The sequence below is a fragment of the Stegodyphus dumicola genome, chromosome 2, assembly GCF_044657685.1.
Source record: "Stegodyphus dumicola isolate Sdum_Otavi_A_Nest chromosome 2, ASM4465768v1".
Classification (NCBI taxonomy): domain Eukaryota; kingdom Metazoa; phylum Arthropoda; class Arachnida; order Araneae; family Eresidae; genus Stegodyphus; species Stegodyphus dumicola.
In genome coordinates, this window is record NC_140769.1 from 154,669,452 (window position 1) to 154,690,523 (window position 21,072).

The window sequence follows — 21,072 nt, forward strand, 5'->3', positions numbered from 1 at the left end:
TCGTGTACAATTTCAAAAATTCCTCTTGTGTTTATTGGTATATGTTACATGCAGGTTATGGTAAGAGGCTGTTCATGATCCTGTAAAATAAGTAGATGTTGCACGCAAAAGGTGCTCATAAGGATCAGTGAAACAGCATTTAGTTCAATCTGAAGCAACCCAACATGACTTCAATGAAGCATGGAATACTGAGAGCAGTGTTGCTGCACGATGTCTAATGAGTCTGCTGGAAAGCTGGTTTTAAAACTGCCTTTGTCCAATAACAAAATTAGTTGGAGAATACAACATATAATGGAGGCTATGAATGAACAATCAACTTGGAAAATTAAAGGAGTGGAATTTGAATTACAGTTAGATGAGGCTACAGATAATGATGGATGTTCATTTAATAAGCTACATACAATTTATAATAGTAATAATATTAAAGACCTTCTATTCTGTAAAAATGTTACTGCAGGAGCAAAGGCTCAGGATCTGTTTGAGATTCTTGATACATTCATATCTGAAAATAATTTGAATTGGCCGAAGTGCATAGGTATTTGTACTCATGGAAGCTCACTTTATGTTTGGCTGCTATGAATGATTATAGAAAAATATTCGAACAGAGGCATTGTGGACTACTGTCCAGGCGCTATAGTGGTTAGGGTAGCCGACTGCAGTATCGAAGGGCCCAGGTTCGAATCCCGGAGAAGACATGGATACATAGACCCCTCAGACCCCCCCTAGGATGCTTTCCCTCAAAACTGGGTTGGAAGTAGAAGTCCAACCTCCTTGAGGCTCTGGAAACCATTCTTCCATTAATTACATGGACAAGACAACAACACGTACCCATTATGAATCCATTGTATTTATCAACTTGTGAATCCATTGTATTTATTATTCACAGAGGTGCACTTTCATCAAAAGGCATCTGAGTCCTGCACTGAATCAGGTATTAGAATGTGAAGTGAATGTGGTAAATTTTATAAAATCTCATCCATTGAAAGTAAAGTTTTTAAAAAAACTGTATGAGAATTTGGGAGTCAAGTACTCATCTTTGTTGTATTATAGCAGTGCATGATGGCTCTCCCATGGCAATGTTTTATCATGTACCTTTAAATTGCAACAAGAATTTTTTTAATTTTCTTAAAAGAGTATGGATACAAAGATGCAGAAGATTTTGCTGATGCCAATGTTTTAATAAAAGTGCCATATTTATGTGACATTTTTTAAATGTTGAATTCTCTTAAACTCTCTTATTGCAGGGGAAAAACGGGCAGCTTTTTATGTCAATTGGAAAAATATCGGCGTTTATTAAAAGAAAAAAAAAAAGAAAAGAAAAGAAAAAAAGAAAAAACTCAAACTATATGGGAAAACAAAACTGAATGAAAATGCAGGGAAAGATTTTTTCTAACAGTGAGCAAATCTTGAGCTCAAATGAACTTGAACTTTCTTAAGATTTAAAACCCATGTTTGAAGGGCACTTACTGCAGTTAAATATCTGGTTTGAGAAATACTTTCAAAATGAAAATTTTGATAGGTTTGCATGGATTCAAAATCCATTTAACCATGGTTCGTATGGTCCTTAAGAGTCCTTAAAAGTCCTTAAGTTTTTTGGAATGGATATTTTGTCCTTAAAAGTCCTTAATTTCAGCCAAAATCAGCAGAAGGTCCTTAATTTTAATCATCTGAAATTTCTGGCTGTTTTTACGACTGCAATTCTGAGTATGAATTAGCATTTTGGAGGAATACTTTTGGCAATTCGATGACAAAATTTCATTATCTTTTGAATGGGTGAATGCGTATATGGGTTATAATTTGTTCCTACTTCTAATATAAATGGTCGGATAGAGTTTCTGAGCAAGAAGAGAAACATAAGCATTTTTAAATTATTTAATTTTTTCTAGTGAAGAGCTTTTAAACAACTTTTCGCATTTGGGATGTGAATTCTTTTATTAAATTGCTCTAAATTTGGCGACTTATCAACATTTTGAGGATTTTAAGATCAGTTTTTATGGAAAATTTTTAATTCCGAGATCTGAGAAATTTTCGACGATTTTTTTAGAACATTGTAACATTGATAAATTTCATTAAAATATTGGTAATGTAATTATATTAAAAAAATAACATTAAAGTAAAGCATTTTTATTTTTTGCTGTCATATTATAGTTCCATTTTGGCCACTTAAAGCATAATTTACGAAACAGTTCTTAGCAAAATAGCTATGTAATTAATTAAAAATGTTTTTAGTTTTTTCATGGTAAGAGTTTTTCCTGTAATTGTCTCAGAATATTCAGAATTCTCAGAATATGTATCAGTTTTCTCTATAAAATTATTTTTACATTTTTTTCCTCCGATTTTTTTTCAAAATATTTCTGGCTTTTTGCTGTTACCGAATTGGTAAGGGTAATTTTTGTGTATGATTTTAGACATTGCAGCTAGAAAAGTTCAGAAAGATTTGAAGGCAAGCTTTATAGACCCATGGTTCTGGAAGATTCCAGAAAAATGTGCCGAAATGAAAAATGTCTCCATGGTATAAATACATAATTTCTTACTTTTTAGAGAACGTCTGGAAGAACAATGAAAACATAATAGTTGAATGTTTTACTTCTGATACTAGAATCTTTTTCTTAACATTTTTATCTTCCCTTTATTTTCTCTACTTTTCATTAAACGCAAGCATGGAAAATATCAAAAATGCTTCTTATCTTATCATATGGACATGGCAGTATAGAAAATAATTTTTTAATTAATAAAGAAATTGAAAACTGGCAATTTAATCAGTCCATCTAATATGTCTTAATGCATCATACACAGGGATGGCGCTAGGCATTTTCCCACCTGATGCAATCTCTGTGGATCCTAAATTCTGTTGCCTGGTGCCTTTCTAAATTTTGCTTCCAACGCCTGTTCTTAATTCTAAAAGTTTTTGACATTTCTAGATTTTGTTCTCAGTGTATCACTAAAGTCTAAAAAATAAAATTAGCAGCTTTCTCTATACATTCTAAATACATTTAGTGTTATTAGAATAACAGAAATCTTTAAGTAAATCTAAAAATTCTGAAACGAAAAGGAAACGTGGAAGAAAGAAACTGAATACATTAAGAGAAAGGAAAATTGTTCTTCAAAGATAGATAGAAATATTATTATGTTAACTACCCAGTTGTTTACAATTTCAGCCTGTACTATAATTTCCCATTTCTATTTTCTGACCAGAATGCAAGTCACTTACACAGTTTTTAACCTGAGGTTTTTGGAGTGTAAGACAAGAGTGTGTTTCCAACTTCCACTTGCTATTTGAATTAGTTCCTGCCAGCTCTGATAATTTATAATTATTCATCTTTACATTACCGCTGCTGACATTTGAATTTGTTCTGACAATTATGATGAAATTAAATTGTATAGTCTTTGTTCCATATTTTTAGTTTGAATCCATAGTCCGTATTTTTAGTTTCAATTTGATTCTTCTTGTTTAATTACATCACCACGAACTGTAACTGATTTTGTTAGCATAAGAACATGCCTTTATGTTCTAAGTTCTTTTTAAATAAGAAGTTTAGTTAAACCTTTGTCTGACTTTGTAGTTACTTTCAGACATAGCGATAATTTGCTTCACATCTGTCCGGAGGGGGTTTGGACTGTTTTAACTTTTACCTGATCAAGTAAACCCTCATAGGTACATTTTGGAGAGGTTGACAGGTTAGGATTTAAAACTAATTGTTAGAAAAGTTGCTTAAAGAGAAGGAAATTGATATAAATTTGCCAAAATGTCTGGGAAGGCTTCAAATTAAAAAGATGCATAAATATTTTGTTGAGTGTTGTTGCTTACAAAACATAAATATTTTGTAACTTTTAATGTGCAATTATCCTAATATCGTTTAAAAATTTATGTCATAAATTACATGTATTTTAAACTGTGAAATATTATTAGATTGTGATTTTAATAGGGCTTTTTTAACAAATATTGTTAAAAAATAAATAAAATTTAATAGTGCCCATGTAATTCTAATGACTAGGGTTATCTGATATCTAATGTAATTACTTATAACTAACTGGTTACCGTTAAAAATTATCTCTACGTTTTAAAGCAAGTTATTGACTTTCATTAATCCTTATTGTGGTCAAAAATGTAAAAATTCATGTAAAACCTATTCTTCGCATCTAATGAGACTTAAAATGCAAAACAACTTATTACCTCTAGTGCTTTAGTGGATAATTAGAACCATAAAGTATGTTAACTGAGTACAACCCCTGGAACTCTACAAGAAGCTATGACACTAAATGCATCAGACAGAGCCCAGCTAACTTTCAAAACTTGTGAACCGTGCTTATATCAGGCCTTCCAGGTTTGTTCTGATCAGCAGGTCTCTCTCTAGGCAAGCAGGAGTGGCGACAACTGCCAGTCTTTTGTTTTGAATCATGCTGATTGTGGTTTTACTTCTCATTGTAACCTTGACATAAAATCTACTGACTATCTACTAAACCCGTAGACTGAGCAAGTATGTGACAAAATGAGACATTAAAAAAATCAACATAAAACTAACTATTAGTAAAACCTAAATAAAATGTCACTTATCTTCTTTCAAACCTAAATAAAATGTCACTTATCTTCTTTCAAATATGTCCAATTATTATGAGTGTAAAATATTTAATGCTACTTGATAAATGTCATAAAGTTGATTTTATTCTCAAATAATTATGTTAATTATGTTTAATAATAACGCATCCTACTTATGGATCTATTTTATTTTTAGGATGGTGTTAAAAAAGTGAACTTCAGCATAGATAATATTTTTAATTGAATTTATTCAGTTCCCATTTGCTTATAGGTCCTCAATTTTTTTCATTAATGGTCCTTAAAAGTCTTTAATTTCCGTGTGCAGAAATGTGTACGAATCCTGTTAACATTAGTGCTCCATCTGAATTTACTTTTGCGGAGGAGAATCTTATCAAGTTATCTCATGACAACAGTTTGAAAGCAAAATTTGGCAGTATGAAATTGACAGAATTTTGGATTTCTATAACAGATGAATATCCCCTTCTAAGTGATAAGGGTCAGCAAATTTTAATCCCATTTTCAACGTCGTATTTGTGCAAAGCTTGGTTTTCAACAGTTGCTATAATAAAAAGCAAGTATAGATAAAAAATTAACATGGAAATGGAAATGTGGGTGGATGTCTCCAGTTTATCTCCACGATTTGAAAAAATGTGCAGTGATTTGCAGGCTCACCTATCACACTGATTATTAATTTAATATTAGTAAAGTGAAAAAAAATAAATAATGAAGATACAAGAGTTTTGTTTATTTCTTTATTTTTTATATCTTACATATGATTAGTCACGTTTTTACTCAGGGAAGGGCGCCATGGAAATATTTTAATTGAAAATGACACCATGACTCGGAAAAGTTTGGGAATCACTGCATTACCATATATAACAGTACATTACCAGATTTGTGGCTACGTGGTAAGAGGAATCCTACACTAGTTTGTGGGTGTCATCTTGCTAACTATCCCTGCACTTAGAAAACTGAAGTCCAGAGTTTAAAAAATGCTTGCTAAATTGTGTTTAGTAGATTCCACGGAATTTCAAATAACAGAGATGGTAAATGGATTCTCACTTGATTCCAAACCTTTTCATTATGCATTGGAAATCCTGAGTACTTTTTGTGTAAAGCAGTGGTTATGGTGAAGTATAATTCTATCATTCACATAGACAGGGGTTCTTAACTAGCAGTGAATTCTGCCATAGGGAGGATTTTAGAGTTTCAGAGGGGAATGTGGTTAGCCTTTTACTTATCTGTTAAATATTTAGTTTTAGTTTATGAATGTAAAAAAAACTACTTTTATGCAAGTTTTAGTATTTATCAGCATTTTCTATACTTGTTTATTTTATAAAAATAATTTAAATACATATATATATGTGCATTTTTTTTTTTTTTTTTTTTTTTTTTAAGTTTTGAAATGAGGGGGGATGATCATCTTGCAGTAGAGAAAAGGGGGCATAGGGCAAAAAAAGGTTAAGAACCACTGACCTACACAGATCTAATATGGATGCATAAGTGCATTATATACTTTTCGTCATATTCCTAAACTGAACTTAAAACATAATTTTAAGATAAAAATTTAGCAATTATCTCTAGAAGAATTTATATGTATGTACATATTTTCCTCACGCTGTTTAAAAAAACGGTAGCTCGTAGAGCCATCAAATTTCAAGCACCGATAGTTGTTGACTCAACATGTGCACTTCAAAACCAGAATTTTGAATTTAATTTTTTTTAAATTTATTTCATATTTTCTACAAATTTAATGACATTTTGATTAACAAACGTAATGATTAACCCTTTGACATACAATGACATCCATGGGATGTCATTGATTTCATGTGCCATTGTAGACTTTGATGTCTCCGAGACGTCAAAAACTGTCTTCTATGGACGCCGCGCAGTATGCAGTATATTATTGTTATATAACAAATTTCAAAATAAAATATTCTGGTTTTAAGCTTGTACATGAGTGTCCAAATTAAATGGTATTCTTCGGACACTTATTTTATTTGCATGTTAATTGGTTAAAATGCAACACATTGCTACTTGGCAAAATATTATATATTTATTTCAACTTTAATCAGAAAGCTCAGTGATTTTAAAGAAATATGCCAAACTAACTGATGAAACAAGCAACTAAAAAGCAATAACTGTAGTTCTTTACCGACATTTGTTAATTGCTAATTGGACTCTTTAAAAGTATTATTTTAGGTGACTGTTCTTTTTTAATGCATAGTCAGCTGTGAATATGATTTTAAACTATTAAGTGCTATAAAAACAATTAATTGCTTGTTATTAATCTGCTGTAGTGTAAAGTATCTTAATTTTAATGTATTATCCATCAGTATTAAATTTTTCTCTTTTTTTTTAAAGGTGATTGGACGATATGTAATTGAACCATATGATTTACACTTGACTTCATTGGATAGCCCAGGCCCTGAAATGTATAAATCAACTGATAATAATGAAATATCTTCCATAAATATGCATTATCGTCATGATGTTCAGTGACTTGCATGACAAAATTTGATTGTATAAGCATTGCATGACTCTGCATGAAGCTATATTTTAGCTCTATATTTACAGTTTTTTTATGAGTCTGTTGCGCTTTTTGTCTTGTGAACATATAATTCTAAAACAATTTTAAAAATGCAAAAGAAATTCTCCAGTGATGTTTCCTTCCTTCTTAAATAGAATTATATTGTTCTGTGTCATTTTTGCATGTGTATAAGATTAGAAACTTGTTATCATAGTTCTTCCTTTCTTGCATGGAAATGAAAATTCATTGCTTTGTTATTTTTTGGTGTTTTAAGATATTTTAGTGCTATTAAATTTTCACCATATGTTAAATAAGCATCTTTACCAGTTAATTTATGGAAGCATAACTGTATGTTTTAAACTTAAAAATTTTTTAATAAATCAAAATCAGTATTTAATTTTTATCAATGAGTATTATAAATATATGTAGTTAAACACATTTGAAGTATTTAAAATTATTTTTTTACTGTCTTTATATTTTTGTGTGTGGGGACAAAGACTGAGATACTGTAAAGTAAACTAAAAGTTTCCAACTACTTTTACATTTCAAGTTGAAAGCAAATTTTCCATTTGTCATTGTTTTTGTCGTATCAGTTTTCAATGTTTGAAGTCACTGCCTTTAAAATATGAAATTACTTTAATGTTAAATAATTTTGAATAATGTATTGATTTTTATTACAATTTATCAAAAGAGATATAGTACAGATATATTTATCTAATATCATTTATCTCCAAAAATAATGTAAATATTAAAAAAAATAATAATAAAGCTCTTATTTTATGTCATGAGAATTAATAAGAAATTAAAATGTAACTTAACGTTCATAGAATTATAACACGGGAAGCATTCTTGCTATATAGGATAGGTAAATATAAAGTTGCTATGTCAATGATCAGGATTTAATTGATAATACAAATCGTTTTCTTTAAATTTTGTATTTTATTCTCTTAACATGAATGATTATGTATAGATTTATTCTTAAAATATGTTTATGGAGCATATCTTATTTGTTTAATAGTTTATTTATAATTTATATGTAAAAAATTTTTAAATGATAAAAAAATGAAAGGGAAGGGTTTATATTGATGAGTATAAATGACAATACTAAGTGATTAAATCTTTGGTACATTTAATGCTATTGCATATTAGTTCTCCAAATATCTTTTATATTATTCTTCACATTCAGGTAGTGAAAACTTTGTTTTAATTAATGTAGTGTAATATTATTTCTTTGGTTATTATTTACTTCTAAAGTCTTCCTTAGTCTTCATGCTGTATTCATCAATTCTTGCTGTGATCTGAGATTGATAAATCGAACAAATGTGTTCTGTATTGTAATATATGTACATAACTAATGCTTATAATTTATAATTTTAAATCATGTTCAAAATTTTATTTAAATGTAATTTTTCATTGCCTAAAGATTTTATTCAATATTCAATAAATTTAGTTTTCTTATTTTATGTAGAAAATAGCTATTTATTTTTTATTTATCTTGAAGTTTTGTAATTGGGATAATTCATATAAGACTCTTGAATGATACAACAAATTACTTAAAAATTAGTTCAGATTCATTTTATTTTTGTGTATCATTGTCAATTATATTTTATTCAGAAAAATATTAACCCCTTCGAGCCGGGTAGCGAAAATGCGCGCTTATCGCAGAGGCCGGCAGTATCTTCCGCGAGCGTCTCTCCAGGGCTGGGGGCTTTTTTGCTACTAAGCCTAATCTATGAAATTTCCGAAGTATCAACGCATTGTTTAATAATGCTCTATAGAGTATTTAAACGGCTTATGCTTTATAGATATTTTTATATATATACTTTAATTACCTTATTTCTTGTTTAAATGCATATTTTACACATTTTATTTTAATTACTCACCATTTTATGACTTTTTAACATTATAATCTGAAAACTAAATATATTACTTAAAATTCTCTTTCGTATGAAAAATTTTAAAACAGGGATCTACACACAGTCCTACATTACATTCCTTGAATTCGTAATAACTCATTTGCCGTTTTCGAGGATTTTTCCGGGAATGTTAACAAACGAAGCATCGTCGTCTCATTTTCTTATCAGTCTCTTCTGAACAAAGTTTTGGAAAATGTCTTTCAGTTAATCTTTCAGAATCAATATCAGAATATCAGAATTTCAGAATCAACATCTGAAATATTTTGCATCATTTCTGCTATTTCGTGCTCTGTTAAACATTTTCGACGCTTCGACATTGAAACGGTAAAAACAGAAAGAATTCATGTCTAACAAGATCTAATTATTTTCTAAAAACTGAACTGTAAACGGAAATACTCAACGCTTTAGCACATATAAAACTTCTACTTACAATAAACAACTACCACGTGCGAATAAAGTGCGGTTTAAAGAGACGTCGTAAATCACGCCATTCGGAAACATTTAGTTCCCCGTTGGTTTATATAATCAAAAACACGTGTATGCGAGTCATGCTTCTCTCATTTCAAGTAGAAGGTCTAATGCACATGTATCTGAAACCATATGGACATACAGTGCCATCTTGTGGCAGAAATTATAGTTTGAAAAACATTCCAAGGTACTGGCACAAATACGTGACAGTCGGTAGAGAATGCAACAATGCTCTGGCACGCCTGCGTGTCGGCTGGTAGATAAGTGTGTTCGTTGCTGGCACGTATATGTGACAGTCGGCGCGAAAGGGTTAAACAAGCATCCCCCCCTTTGAATGTATCGTGTTTTGGAATAAGTAAAATATAAAGTAATTTAATATAAAAAAATTATCTGGATCTGAAGGGCAGGGACAGATTTAATCCTGAAAATCTTAGAGTTGGCTTTATTTCTAATTTACGAGGCCAAGTTGATTCACTTATGAATTTAATGTTTGCAATTTGATACTCTAAAAATTATTTTAAACACAATTAAATGTGTTAAATTAAGCGCACAGTTATACACAAATGATGTGGCCCCCAAATGGCATTATGATTGGGTCTCGCTGTGTGTTTGGCTTCTCTTTCACAAGCGCCAAAATGCGTGGTGGATGCATAATGGAAAAGCACCAAATTGTGATATTTTCTTTGAGAATATGTGCACATACAATAGGATTGCTTTTGTTGTTGTTTTGCCCATATAACATGGAGGAATGGTTGCCAGAGCCTTCTCCAAAGAGAGGTTGGACTAATATTCTGCATCCCAATTTTAAGGGAGAGCATCCCAGGGGGTCTTTCCCCTCTCTGCACTTCCACCAAACCACAAGAGAGGACTTTCAGCTTTCCATATAGTTAGAGTGCCCCTATGCCACACAGACACTATACATTTACAAATATCCATGTTTTCTCCTGGGATTCAAACCTGGGGCCTTCGATACCACAGTAGGCTTCCCTAACCACTATACTGTCTGATTGACAGGGATTGGTTTTGCTTACTTAATTAGTCAATGTCTGTCCGTAAACTGGATATACGTGCAAAGTTACAGTAAAATGTTCATCTGTCAAAACTATTGTAAACGCAACGTATTAATTTTATTTTAAAATGTATTTTCCCGATTGGCAACAACAGTTTTTTTCAGGACGATAATATTTTGAACTGTAATGTTTTTGAGCAGTAATGTTGACGGTAATGTTTCTGAATAAAGCAAGTATTTAACAATTAATGTTTGACGGAATGTGTTTTTAATAAAGGAACTAATTAAATGTTAACATTTCAGAAGTGGATAAACTAGAATTATTATCTAGATTTAACAACGTATTGCCTTAACGTACGCTAAGCCTAAACTGAATGTGGAAACTTGCCAAAACTGAAAGTAGAAAGGTACGTGAATTTATAAACTGTTTATGTTATGTCTAAGTATTAAACGGAAAGAACTTAAGTATAATTATTGTATTAGTATTTGAAAATTGAAGTCTAAGATGGCTTATTTGGCAAGAGGCAAAAAATGTGATTTAAAAGAACTTGCTTTGGAACTTGGATGTAGATAGATGTCCCTTCTGATATTAAAATTGTAGGCTTAAGAGATATGATTTTGAATGGTAAGAATTATAACGAAGACTTTACTAAACAAATGCTAGATAGAATTATAAATGATCATTTAGACAGGGAAAAGTTAGAAATTTTAGAAAAAGATAAGCAAAGAGCATTTGAAATGGAAATTATAGAAAAAGATAAGCAAAGAGCATTTGAAATGGAAATTATAGAAAGAGATAAGCAAAGAACTTTTGAACTTGAAAAATTAAAAATGGAAGCGGAAATCAGAAGTAGTAATGTAAATGATTCTGTTTCTTCTAATGTTAGTAGAAGTAATATTTGTGATATGAGTAAATTCATGCATAAGTATGATTTGAATGAAGGTGATATAAGTTTTTATTTAGTTTTATTTGAGAGACAGGCACGACGTATTGGGTTAGAAGAACAAAACTGGATTTCTTAGCTGTTGGGTCTATTGCCTTATGAAATAACTCAATTAATTGCCCGTGAATCAGAAGAGAAAGCTAACGACTATAAGCACGTTAAACAACTGCTACTGAGAAAATTTAAGTTAAGCCCTGAACAGTTTCGGCAAAAGTTCGTTGATCATATTAAAACGTTGCGTAATATGTGGAAGGACTTCACGTTTGAATTAAAAAATTATTTTGAAGAGTGACTTGCTGGATTAAATGTAACAGATTTTGACTCTTTAAAACAACTTATTATTACTGATCAATTAAAGAAGAGGGTCCCCGCTGCTATCCGAGACCATTTCATTGATGATTGGTCTAAATTCATTAATCCTGAAGAGTTGGCTGAAAAACTAGATGAATATGAAAATATTCGGGCAGGAATAAAAGTACTTCAAGTAGAAAATAAAACTTTTAGGCATAATTCTAAGCCCAAATCTGGTTCTAAATTTTATGAAGGATCCTATAATCAGTATTCAAGACAAAGAAATGTTAAAGATTCCATGCAAACAGATGGTAATTTCAAAGTGGGTTTTAAAAACAGTTTTGATAATAAATACAATCTGAGAGATAAATTTTATAAAACAGACGAAAGGAAAAGGGAATATAATTCTGGCATCCGCAATGAAAAGGGTGAGCCGAAATGCTTTAATTGTAATGATTATGGACATATAGCGACGGATTGTCCACAGCCTTAAAAAGAAATTATTTGCAGGAAATGTAATGAAAAGGGTCATACTTTTAAAAAGTGTACGTCTAAGAATCCAGACTTGACAAATGTTAAAAATTATTTATCAGTGGACCAGAATTCAGGTGTTTCACCAGCTGTATATTTAAAGTATGCTCGCATCAATAATGGAGAAGAAATTACTGCAATCATAGATACGGGTTCTAGTTCATGTTTATTGAAACAGTCTGCGGCTAAGAGACTGAATCTTATTATAAAACCTGATGTGGAGGAATTGTTTGGCTTTGGGAACCAGAATAAACCAGCCGCTAGAACATTGGGAAAAGTAACTGTTGACTTAGAGATTGATAATGTGGAAGGAAAGGACATTACAGTTCTAATTGTAGGAGATGAAACGCAACCATGCGACTTAGTAGTTGGTCGAACATGGATTGATTTACCGCATATTGCATACGCCAAGATAGGTAATACCTTACACATACGCTATGCTAATGACTGCCCATTTTCACAGTTGCAAAATGATAGCAACACTCCGCGAATTAAACTGAAGGCTTCCCAAGAAACTCAAATCGAAAGTAATACGATTAATTTCGTGAAAGTTAAAACTGATGAAATAAATAACGGTTATGTTTTAATAAGTGGATCGGAAGATAAGTTGGGCTCATTATTGAAAGTAATACAGGGAGAAACAGTGATACCAGTCACTAACTACAACGATGAAAAGGCAGCAACTCTGGACAATGATGGAAAGTTTGAAAATACAAATACTGTAAAAGTCACTAATTCCAAAGGTAGAAAATCGCTGAAAAGGAAAGGGACTTCAAAGAAAATCATTAAACAGAATACAAGTGAAGAAAATAAGTATCCTAAAGAAGAAGCTAGAAGTGATGGCATCAATGATATTAAAGAATGTAAGCCTATTCAAGAAAAGCATTATAATCAAAAGCTTAAGAAATATAGTAATAAGTGTAAAATTACAGCACTTGAGAAAGAGTTTAATACAGGGAAAGAAAAAAGTTTACAAAAAGAAACTGTAATAGATAATTTTGCTGTTGAAGAAACAAAATTAAAAGGAAATATGTTTGTTGAGAAACAAAACAAAAGACAACCGGAGAAAGATATTGCAAAAGGAAATAAACCTCGGGAAGATGTAAATCCATCTGCAAAGCAATCTAAGATAAATGAGGGAATAGACAGATCTCCTAAGAAAGTAATTACTGGTAAAAGAGAGCATCTAAAAAGGAAGAAGTTAAAGAAGAGAATAGTTACCAAGTGATACCTATAGAGTGACTCAATTAGAAGAGAAGGTGAAAGGACATTTCTTTAGTACAACAGCTCATGTGAGCCAATTAAAGTCATGGCAGTGTCAAGCTGAATCAGAAGAAGACGATGGTGATGGTGATGACATTACTGTTACTGGGGATAACGATAACAACACGCCACATATTACTAAACCTAGGACACGGAAAAATAATAGAAAATGACGGTGAATCTATATGACAGCTAAAGACTTTCGAACTATAACATTAATACTACAGATTTAATTTTTTTAAATATAAGTTCTTAATGTTCCGAGGTCGTAACTAAGTCAGGATGCCCGAATGTAAATGCAACGTATTAATTTTATTTTAAAATGTATTTTCCCGATTGGCAACAACAGTTTTTTTTCAGAACGATAATATTTTGAACTATAATGTTTTTGAGCAGTAATGTTGACGGTAATGTTTCAGAATAAAGCAAGTATTTAACAATTAATGTTTGACGGAATGTGTTTTTAATAAAGGAACTAATTAAATGTTAACACTATTCACCTGAAAACAGCTATTCGCAGCCATTTAAGCTACAACAACTGTGCTAAATTCAACTTTCAAAATTATATCTTACTATACAAATCAGAATTTCAAAATTAAATGCTTAATGAGATAAAACTCAAATCTCTATCTATAGTTCCGCCTCTTTAGTTGAGAAAACAATGCATAGGAAGTTCATATAGCTGTATGGGGAAATTATATTTTTGGTTGGTAGTTTTTCATGTGAGTTTTCAACTATTCTCTTCCCTTATTTTTAAATTTTAAAATTTTTTTTAAATTCCTAATGTACTGCATGGGCTGGATTGTGACTTTCAAGCCTTATATTGGACAAGCTTGGTATAAAGAAAATGTAGGCTTAGTTCATATGATGGTTTTTTGGTCATAAGAATTACAAGCCAATTTTACTTTCCCGAGTGGCCACAGCTTAACCGTGTTAAGTGGGCGTCAATGATGGACTTAATGACTTTTATGCTTTAAACCACAAAGCCTTATGACTGAAGAGCTTTCATCTGAGTAAAACCAAACCTTCTACAATGAGATAGGCTGGGAAAAGTGCTACATTGTTTATTGGTGCCTGTAACACTTGGATTATTTTTAGCAACTTTCATAGATTATTTGTCCCTCCCCCCCAAAAAAAGGTGGGAAATTTAACAAAATTGTAAATAAAGTTTGTTTATGGGTAGAAGCAAAAATACACTTTCTTAAAACCCTGTACATTTCTTTATATCATATTTAAGCCTGCATTTCTTATACACTGTTGGGATAAAAAAAGACAAACTGAGATAGAAATATGTCTAAAATTTTCATTTTGTATCAGCTGAGATGTAAAATATCTTAGTGAATTATACTATTTAAAAAACTTCTTAATAGTGTAATTTTTAGCACCTTAAATTATAGTAATAATTCAGATACCATAATAACCATTGTGCAGTTTAAGTATGCACGTTTTTATGATATCATACTTCATTAAAAAGAAGTCCTTTAACTTGCGTTTTAAAGTTTCTGTGTAGTCATAAAATATGTTAATTTTAGAATATGTGTTCATGTTGAGGTATAATTGAACAACACTGAAACGAAAAGCCAAAAACTAATTTTATTAATGACAAACAGTTTTCTAAATATTGCTTATTTACAGGCTGAACATGGGTATTTGTTTCTGATGTAGTACAGATTGCATAAATTGTAGACACAAGTTCCCCTACCCCAATATTTTTTAAAAATCTTTTATGCATTTTTTCCTTTTATAATTCGTTAAAGATGTCAGTTTTCTTATTTGCTGAAAAGGTTCTTAATCATCATATTAATAGAAATCTTTCAATCTAAAAAAAAAAGTTTCATTTATGCTAAGTATGCTTTGCAAAACTTCTGATAATATTATTGTAGATTCAACCTTTGGTCTCCATAACAAAAATCTCTTTACGTTCATAAGATTCTTTTTCTTTCCTAGTAAATTTTCTGTTCACCTAAAAATAAGAAAGAATAATTAGATTTAGATTTTAAAACAATTCAGTGTATGTGAAGGAAAATTCATCCAAAAATTTCATTTATATTCAAATGTAATGTAAAATATTTAGTAATTTTCTTTATACGTGTTTAAATTTGTTCAAAGGAACAGTTTCTTGCACTTGAAAATTTTCATCCATAATTTTTGATTTATAACCAAAACTACCATAAACAAAAGACTCACTTGGCCTTTTTAAATATTTTTAATTAACAAAACACAATTAAGATAAAACATTAAAATTAAGGGCGTTATAATTACACATTTAAGTTACAAAGTAAATCTCTGGGAATCTGCACGTTTAGTTCGTGACTCCCGTAGATCGACTGAAGCCTAGAGTCTTTTTATTTGGCTGGTGTTTATTCCAGCGGCCGCTAGGTGGCGCTCGTTGAGCCGTGGTGTTAGACTCCTCCTCCGCTGGCTCACACGGTGAAGAGCCAGAAATATGTTGGTTTGGTCTGCCTCATCTCCTATACTCTATCACCTGGTTCGTAAGACGTCGATTACCATAATATATTTTTGTGCTTTCCATACTCTTCAAACGTCACTGAATCTGGATGATTCATTCAGAACTTCATAGAATCAAGATGATGCCCTCCATACTTCATTGAGTCAGGATGATTCTTTTCATATGTCATTGAATCAGGATGATTCTCTTCCTATTTCATTGAATCGGGATGATTCACTCTAAACTTCTTGAATCAGAATGACTCACTGTTTCAAACTTTATTGAATCGGGATGATTCATCTCGCAACACAGAATCAGGACGATTCTCTTCATACTTTCATTGAATCGGGATGATTTATCACACAGCATAGAATCAGGATGTTTCTCTTCATACTTCATGGAATTGGGATGATTCACTCATAAACTCCGTAGAATCAGGATGATTCTCTTTAATCTTCATTGAATCAGGATGATTCACTCTAAACTTCACTGAATCAGGATGACTCTTTTTAAACTTCGTTGAATCGGGATGATTCATTCAACAGCACAGAATCAGGATGATTCTCTTCAAACCTTCACTGAATCGGGATAATTCATTCAACAATACAGAATCAGGATGATTCATTCAACAGCACAGAATCAGGATGATTCTCTTCAAATTTACTGAATCAAGATGATTCATTCAACAGTATAGAATCAGGATGATTCTAGAAAAATTCACTACATGAGGTTGGATCTCCCCCTGGTTTGAAGCAGTTTTCTTGAATTTTTTCAATAAGCGATTTAGTTGAGTACGGCGTTTTGTATGTAGGTGTTTACCTTCGTCACTTCGAAGATTCACTAAAGTGGATGTTTCAAAAGTTTAGCGTAATTGGAAATTTATGGAATTTTTTGTCTACATGCGTAATTAGCTCTTTGAATTGAATAACTTTCGAATTATCTGAGATTGGCAAACCCAGTTCTGTGGCTAACACTTGCAGATCTTTTTTCTGTTTAGTCCCGAAAATGCATGTTATCGTACTTGAAATGTCTGTTGAAAAGTTCAATGTTTGTTTAAAGAAGAGGGTTTTCATCCGCAGAGAACCCGTTGGCGCTTCGGGAAAGAACCCGTTGGCGCCGTTGCATTCTTACTCGCCAAGCTCGCGGTTCATCGACGATGAGCCGAGCCGTAAACGTGATATTTTGTAAACGTGATTTTTAGTGCATGTAAATTCAAGTTAGCAGATAAAACAATATATTAAGCATATGGTAGTAAATTTCACAGATAATATGCATGTAGATGTAAAACTAAAGGGTTAAACGTGATATACGAAAATAAATTTGTATTAAATTCAAGTTAGCACAGAAAAGAATATATTATTAAGCATAAGACAATATATAAGCATTTATAAAGGAAATAAAAATTCATTTAAAAAATATAAATTAGTATTAATATACTGAAATTAACCGGTTAAACGTGATATACGAAAAAAATTTGTCTTAAATTCCAGTTAACACAGAAAACAATATATTCCTTACACCAGCAATGGTTTGCTAATTTTAATGGCCATGGTGATGCATCAAACTATTCTGTTATCTTAGATAATGAATAATATTTTTTATTTCAATTTAATCATCTATTTATGTCACACCTACCATCCTTTAAAAGGTTATTGTTAGAAAAGCATTAACAATATATTATCTTGTTAAAATTTTACGCCATAAAAATTGATTTATTCTCATAATTTTATATGACAATAATAAATAAAAATAAAAGCATTACTTAATTATTTAAAATACACATGCACATTTTTGCGGCCTACGGAAACAAAGTATTTTAGAGGTTGGAAACCTCATGGTTCTTAGAGCTGTTAATAATTAAGAGCACAACGTGAACAGCCGTGTTACAAATTGGCATTCACCCCTCCCGCCGTATTTTCTTCCTTTCATCCCGAACCGAGAACCGGTATCTATCTACGAAAATATTTCTATCTATTCGTTGTTAAAAAATTCAGAAAAAAAATAATAATAAATAAGAGAAGAAGAATATAAATCTGCAAATGCGAACAACGACAGTCTTAATTCAACAAAATAAACGCAAGAGGAATGGTTGCAAACTTCGAACAAGCGAATGGGATAAATCTGAAGGGTTACCAAGTTAGAACTATTATCGCCAAAGTTGGCGATGTTTACATTTACCGTGTTCTCTGCGGAAGTGCTTCCAAAGAAAAATTATATGTTAAGAAATTTTATGAGTTTCTTTAATTACCTCTAACAATTACATAATATTTAAAAAACAACACTGAATAAAATTATTAATTTGAGATAACTTCGAAAACGAAACTAACATTTTACAAAGATTGGTACACTTGCCAATAGACAATAAAATGCATAAATTTAGTAAACATAAAAATTCCAAATGTAGAATTTAATTTTGATAAATCTTCTATTAGTAATGCCTGTGATGTCTACAAAATTCTAAATGCTCTACAAAATTAATTTTCAATTGTAGTTCTCTTTGGAAAACACAATTAGATATATAAGTTCTTCTCAAATATTACAAAATAATAATTTAAAATTTTTATAAATTCACAATTCGAAAATGTAGCAAATATTAGAATGCCTTTTCAGAATAACGGTAAATAAAACAGTAATTCAAAAGAAGTATTCTTATTGCATAAAAACAAAACTTTAGTGGCACAGTTTAAATAACATACTAGATAAAATCCTTTTCACTTTTAAATCATTTCTATTCTCAAAGAGGATAAGAAAATAGCCGTTAATATTATTCATAAATTAAACAAAACATACAACTAATTCATTGATAGAATACAGTTATAAAATAATAACAGAATTATGCAAACCGGAAACATTTATCAATCAGAATAAAAATAATATTTTGTTACGTAAACACTTTCCGTTCAGAACCGAAACGAAATTTTACTCGTGTTGACTTGTGTACTAATGAAAACAAAATTAATCTTCATTTAGAATGTAGAATTAAAACACAGGAAATTCAAATAAAAATCAATTATTTAAACAATGTAAAACAATATAAATTCTTAAAGTGCAACACAGCTAAAAGGAAACACCTAGAGCTTATATATACATTATTAAGATTATGTTTTGTTTTCAACCACACATTTTATTCTATATTATTAAAGTATTAACGATGTTATAGTTAGAATTTTATATTGTTTCAAGTGAAACTGTTATCTCTTTATTAAGTTAAATGCTTATTAAGTGCAAATCTCTTTCTTATTAAGTTAAATGCTTATCTGTTATCTTCGGGTGAAGATAAAACTATGCAATGTACAAAATACCATCAGGTGAAGATAAAACTGCTGCTTTATACAATTTCCAAAATAATCTTAGGGTGAGGACTTCGCTGGTGGGAGTAGTACCAAAAACCTGGAAAAGACTATGAGTCGATGTCCTGGAGTCGTAAACTAAAACATGGTTTTTTCTCAACTGGATAAATCATTTGAGCCATGCTTTGGATAGCCAACTATAACTAAAACTAAACTATAAAATGTGTCATAAACAGAAGACTCACTTGACCTTTTTATAAATAGTTTTAATTAACAAAGCACAATTAAAATAAAGCATTACAATTAAGGGCGTGATAATTACACATTTAAATTACAAAGTAAATGTCGGGGGAACAACATCGCGGGGAAACAGCATGCTTAGTTCATGACTCTCGTACATCGACTGAAGGCTAGAGTCTTTTTTTTTGGCTGGTGTTTATTCTGGCAGCTGCTAGGTGGCGCTCATTGAGCCGTGGGGTTACAGATTCAAATTACAATTAAAATAGCAGAAATAACTCTGATTTATTGAATCTAAACAACAGGCGATGGAAAAGAAATACTAGCAAGTAGCAGTTTTAAATAATAGCTACCGTCAAATAATAATTTAAGAAAAAAAAATCTGATGTGTGTACACCATGGGACTTCCTTTTACGGTCTATTAAATTACAAATTTTTTGCTGCATTTCATTTAAATTTACTTCCTTGAATTTCATTAGAGATATATTTCTAATTCAATCAATTCAATTCTCACATTGAAGTGAGGCAAAAATACATAAGAACTCAAAGCATCTTCATTAAATAAAAACAGTTAAAAAACAATTTTTACAATTAGAGTTTCTACACAAAAACAAGCAACTCTGTCAGCAGGCAGGAAAATGGATTTTTCGATGCGCAAAACATAAAAGTTTGCTTTGTGTCCACTCGGCAAGAAGACGCTAACATTGGTGCAGAAACTGACTTAATTCGTTATTCTACTAAGAATTTTAAATGTAAACAAATGACGACTTTGTTAGGCTAAGTAGCACTTAAAACTTTGAATTGTTGATTATTCTACAACTATTGTATGTAGATTAACTAAAGACATAAAAAACTTAACCAGAACATAAGAACAACATAATTCAATCACTTTTAATCAAAAAATGCACAACCAACATACAAGAATAAAATATATATGTACAGATGTCACGAAAAAACAACATTCAGATGTATTCGAGAGAAATTATTTTTTAAGAGCAAATAATTTTATGTGGCACAACAACCCTGGTAACAAAACTGTTAAGCATCTACTTTTGGCCAAAAAATTAAAATATAATATGACAGACTTATAAAGGGCTCCATATCTCAAATAGCTTAGGGCTTTATCATGTCTAAATCCAGCTCTGAGTGTGGATATGAGCCAAAGTCCCTTAAAAAGTTCTTAACAAAGGCATTCCTCTCCTCAGATGTGACATAATCTAATAAACCAAGTCTTCATGCGGAAGTTATATTAATGCCCAGCAGTGTATACTAAAACTGAGTGAAGTACTTGCATCTAAAATATTTAGGGAAAATTATTTATTATTTGCTATAATTAAAAATATTTTTTACTTTCTTTGTCTTAAAAGTAAAATATATTTTTTTACTTTTTAAATCATTCTTCAACAATTTTTTCTTGCAAGTCACACAATTTATTGCAGTTTTGTTTATTACTAACGTAAGAATATTTTATATTGACAGGATATACGCATCTTTTCCCTTTCTCTCTTCCCAAAAGTACACATTTTTTTCTTCACTCTTTCCCTCCCTCTCCTTTCCGTATTACTGAAAATGTGTCCTGCGTAATATACAATTATTACGTACATATT

The 21,072-nt window shown here is 30.9% G+C and overlaps 2 protein-coding genes across 7 annotated transcripts in view; one reads left to right on the forward strand and one right to left on the reverse strand.

Moving 5' to 3' along the window:
* Mvl (solute carrier family member malvolio) overlaps positions 1-21,072 on the forward strand; it is a 151,851-nt gene that overhangs the window by 111,445 nt on the left and 19,334 nt on the right. For 4 of the 5 annotated variants that reach the window (XM_085811319.1, XM_085811321.1, XM_085811322.1 and 1 more), the window contains exon 14: positions 6,902-8,530. In XM_085811319.1, coding sequence (XP_085667445.1) covers positions 6,902-7,039 — 138 coding nt within the window. In that variant the 3' untranslated portion in view covers positions 7,040-8,530. Of the gene's footprint in view, positions 1-6,901; positions 8,531-21,072 lie in introns of those variants that run through there. The other variant, XM_085811318.1, reaches the window with a different exon arrangement.
* LOC118199135 (natural resistance-associated macrophage protein 2-like) overlaps positions 15,064-21,072 on the reverse strand; it is a 108,021-nt gene continuing 102,012 nt past the window's right edge. For both annotated transcript variants that reach the window (XM_085811324.1, XM_085811325.1), the window contains exon 15: positions 15,064-15,452. In XM_085811324.1, the coding sequence (XP_085667450.1) occupies positions 15,433-15,452 (20 nt within the window). In that variant the 3' untranslated portion in view covers positions 15,064-15,432. The remainder of the gene's footprint in view (positions 15,453-21,072) is intronic.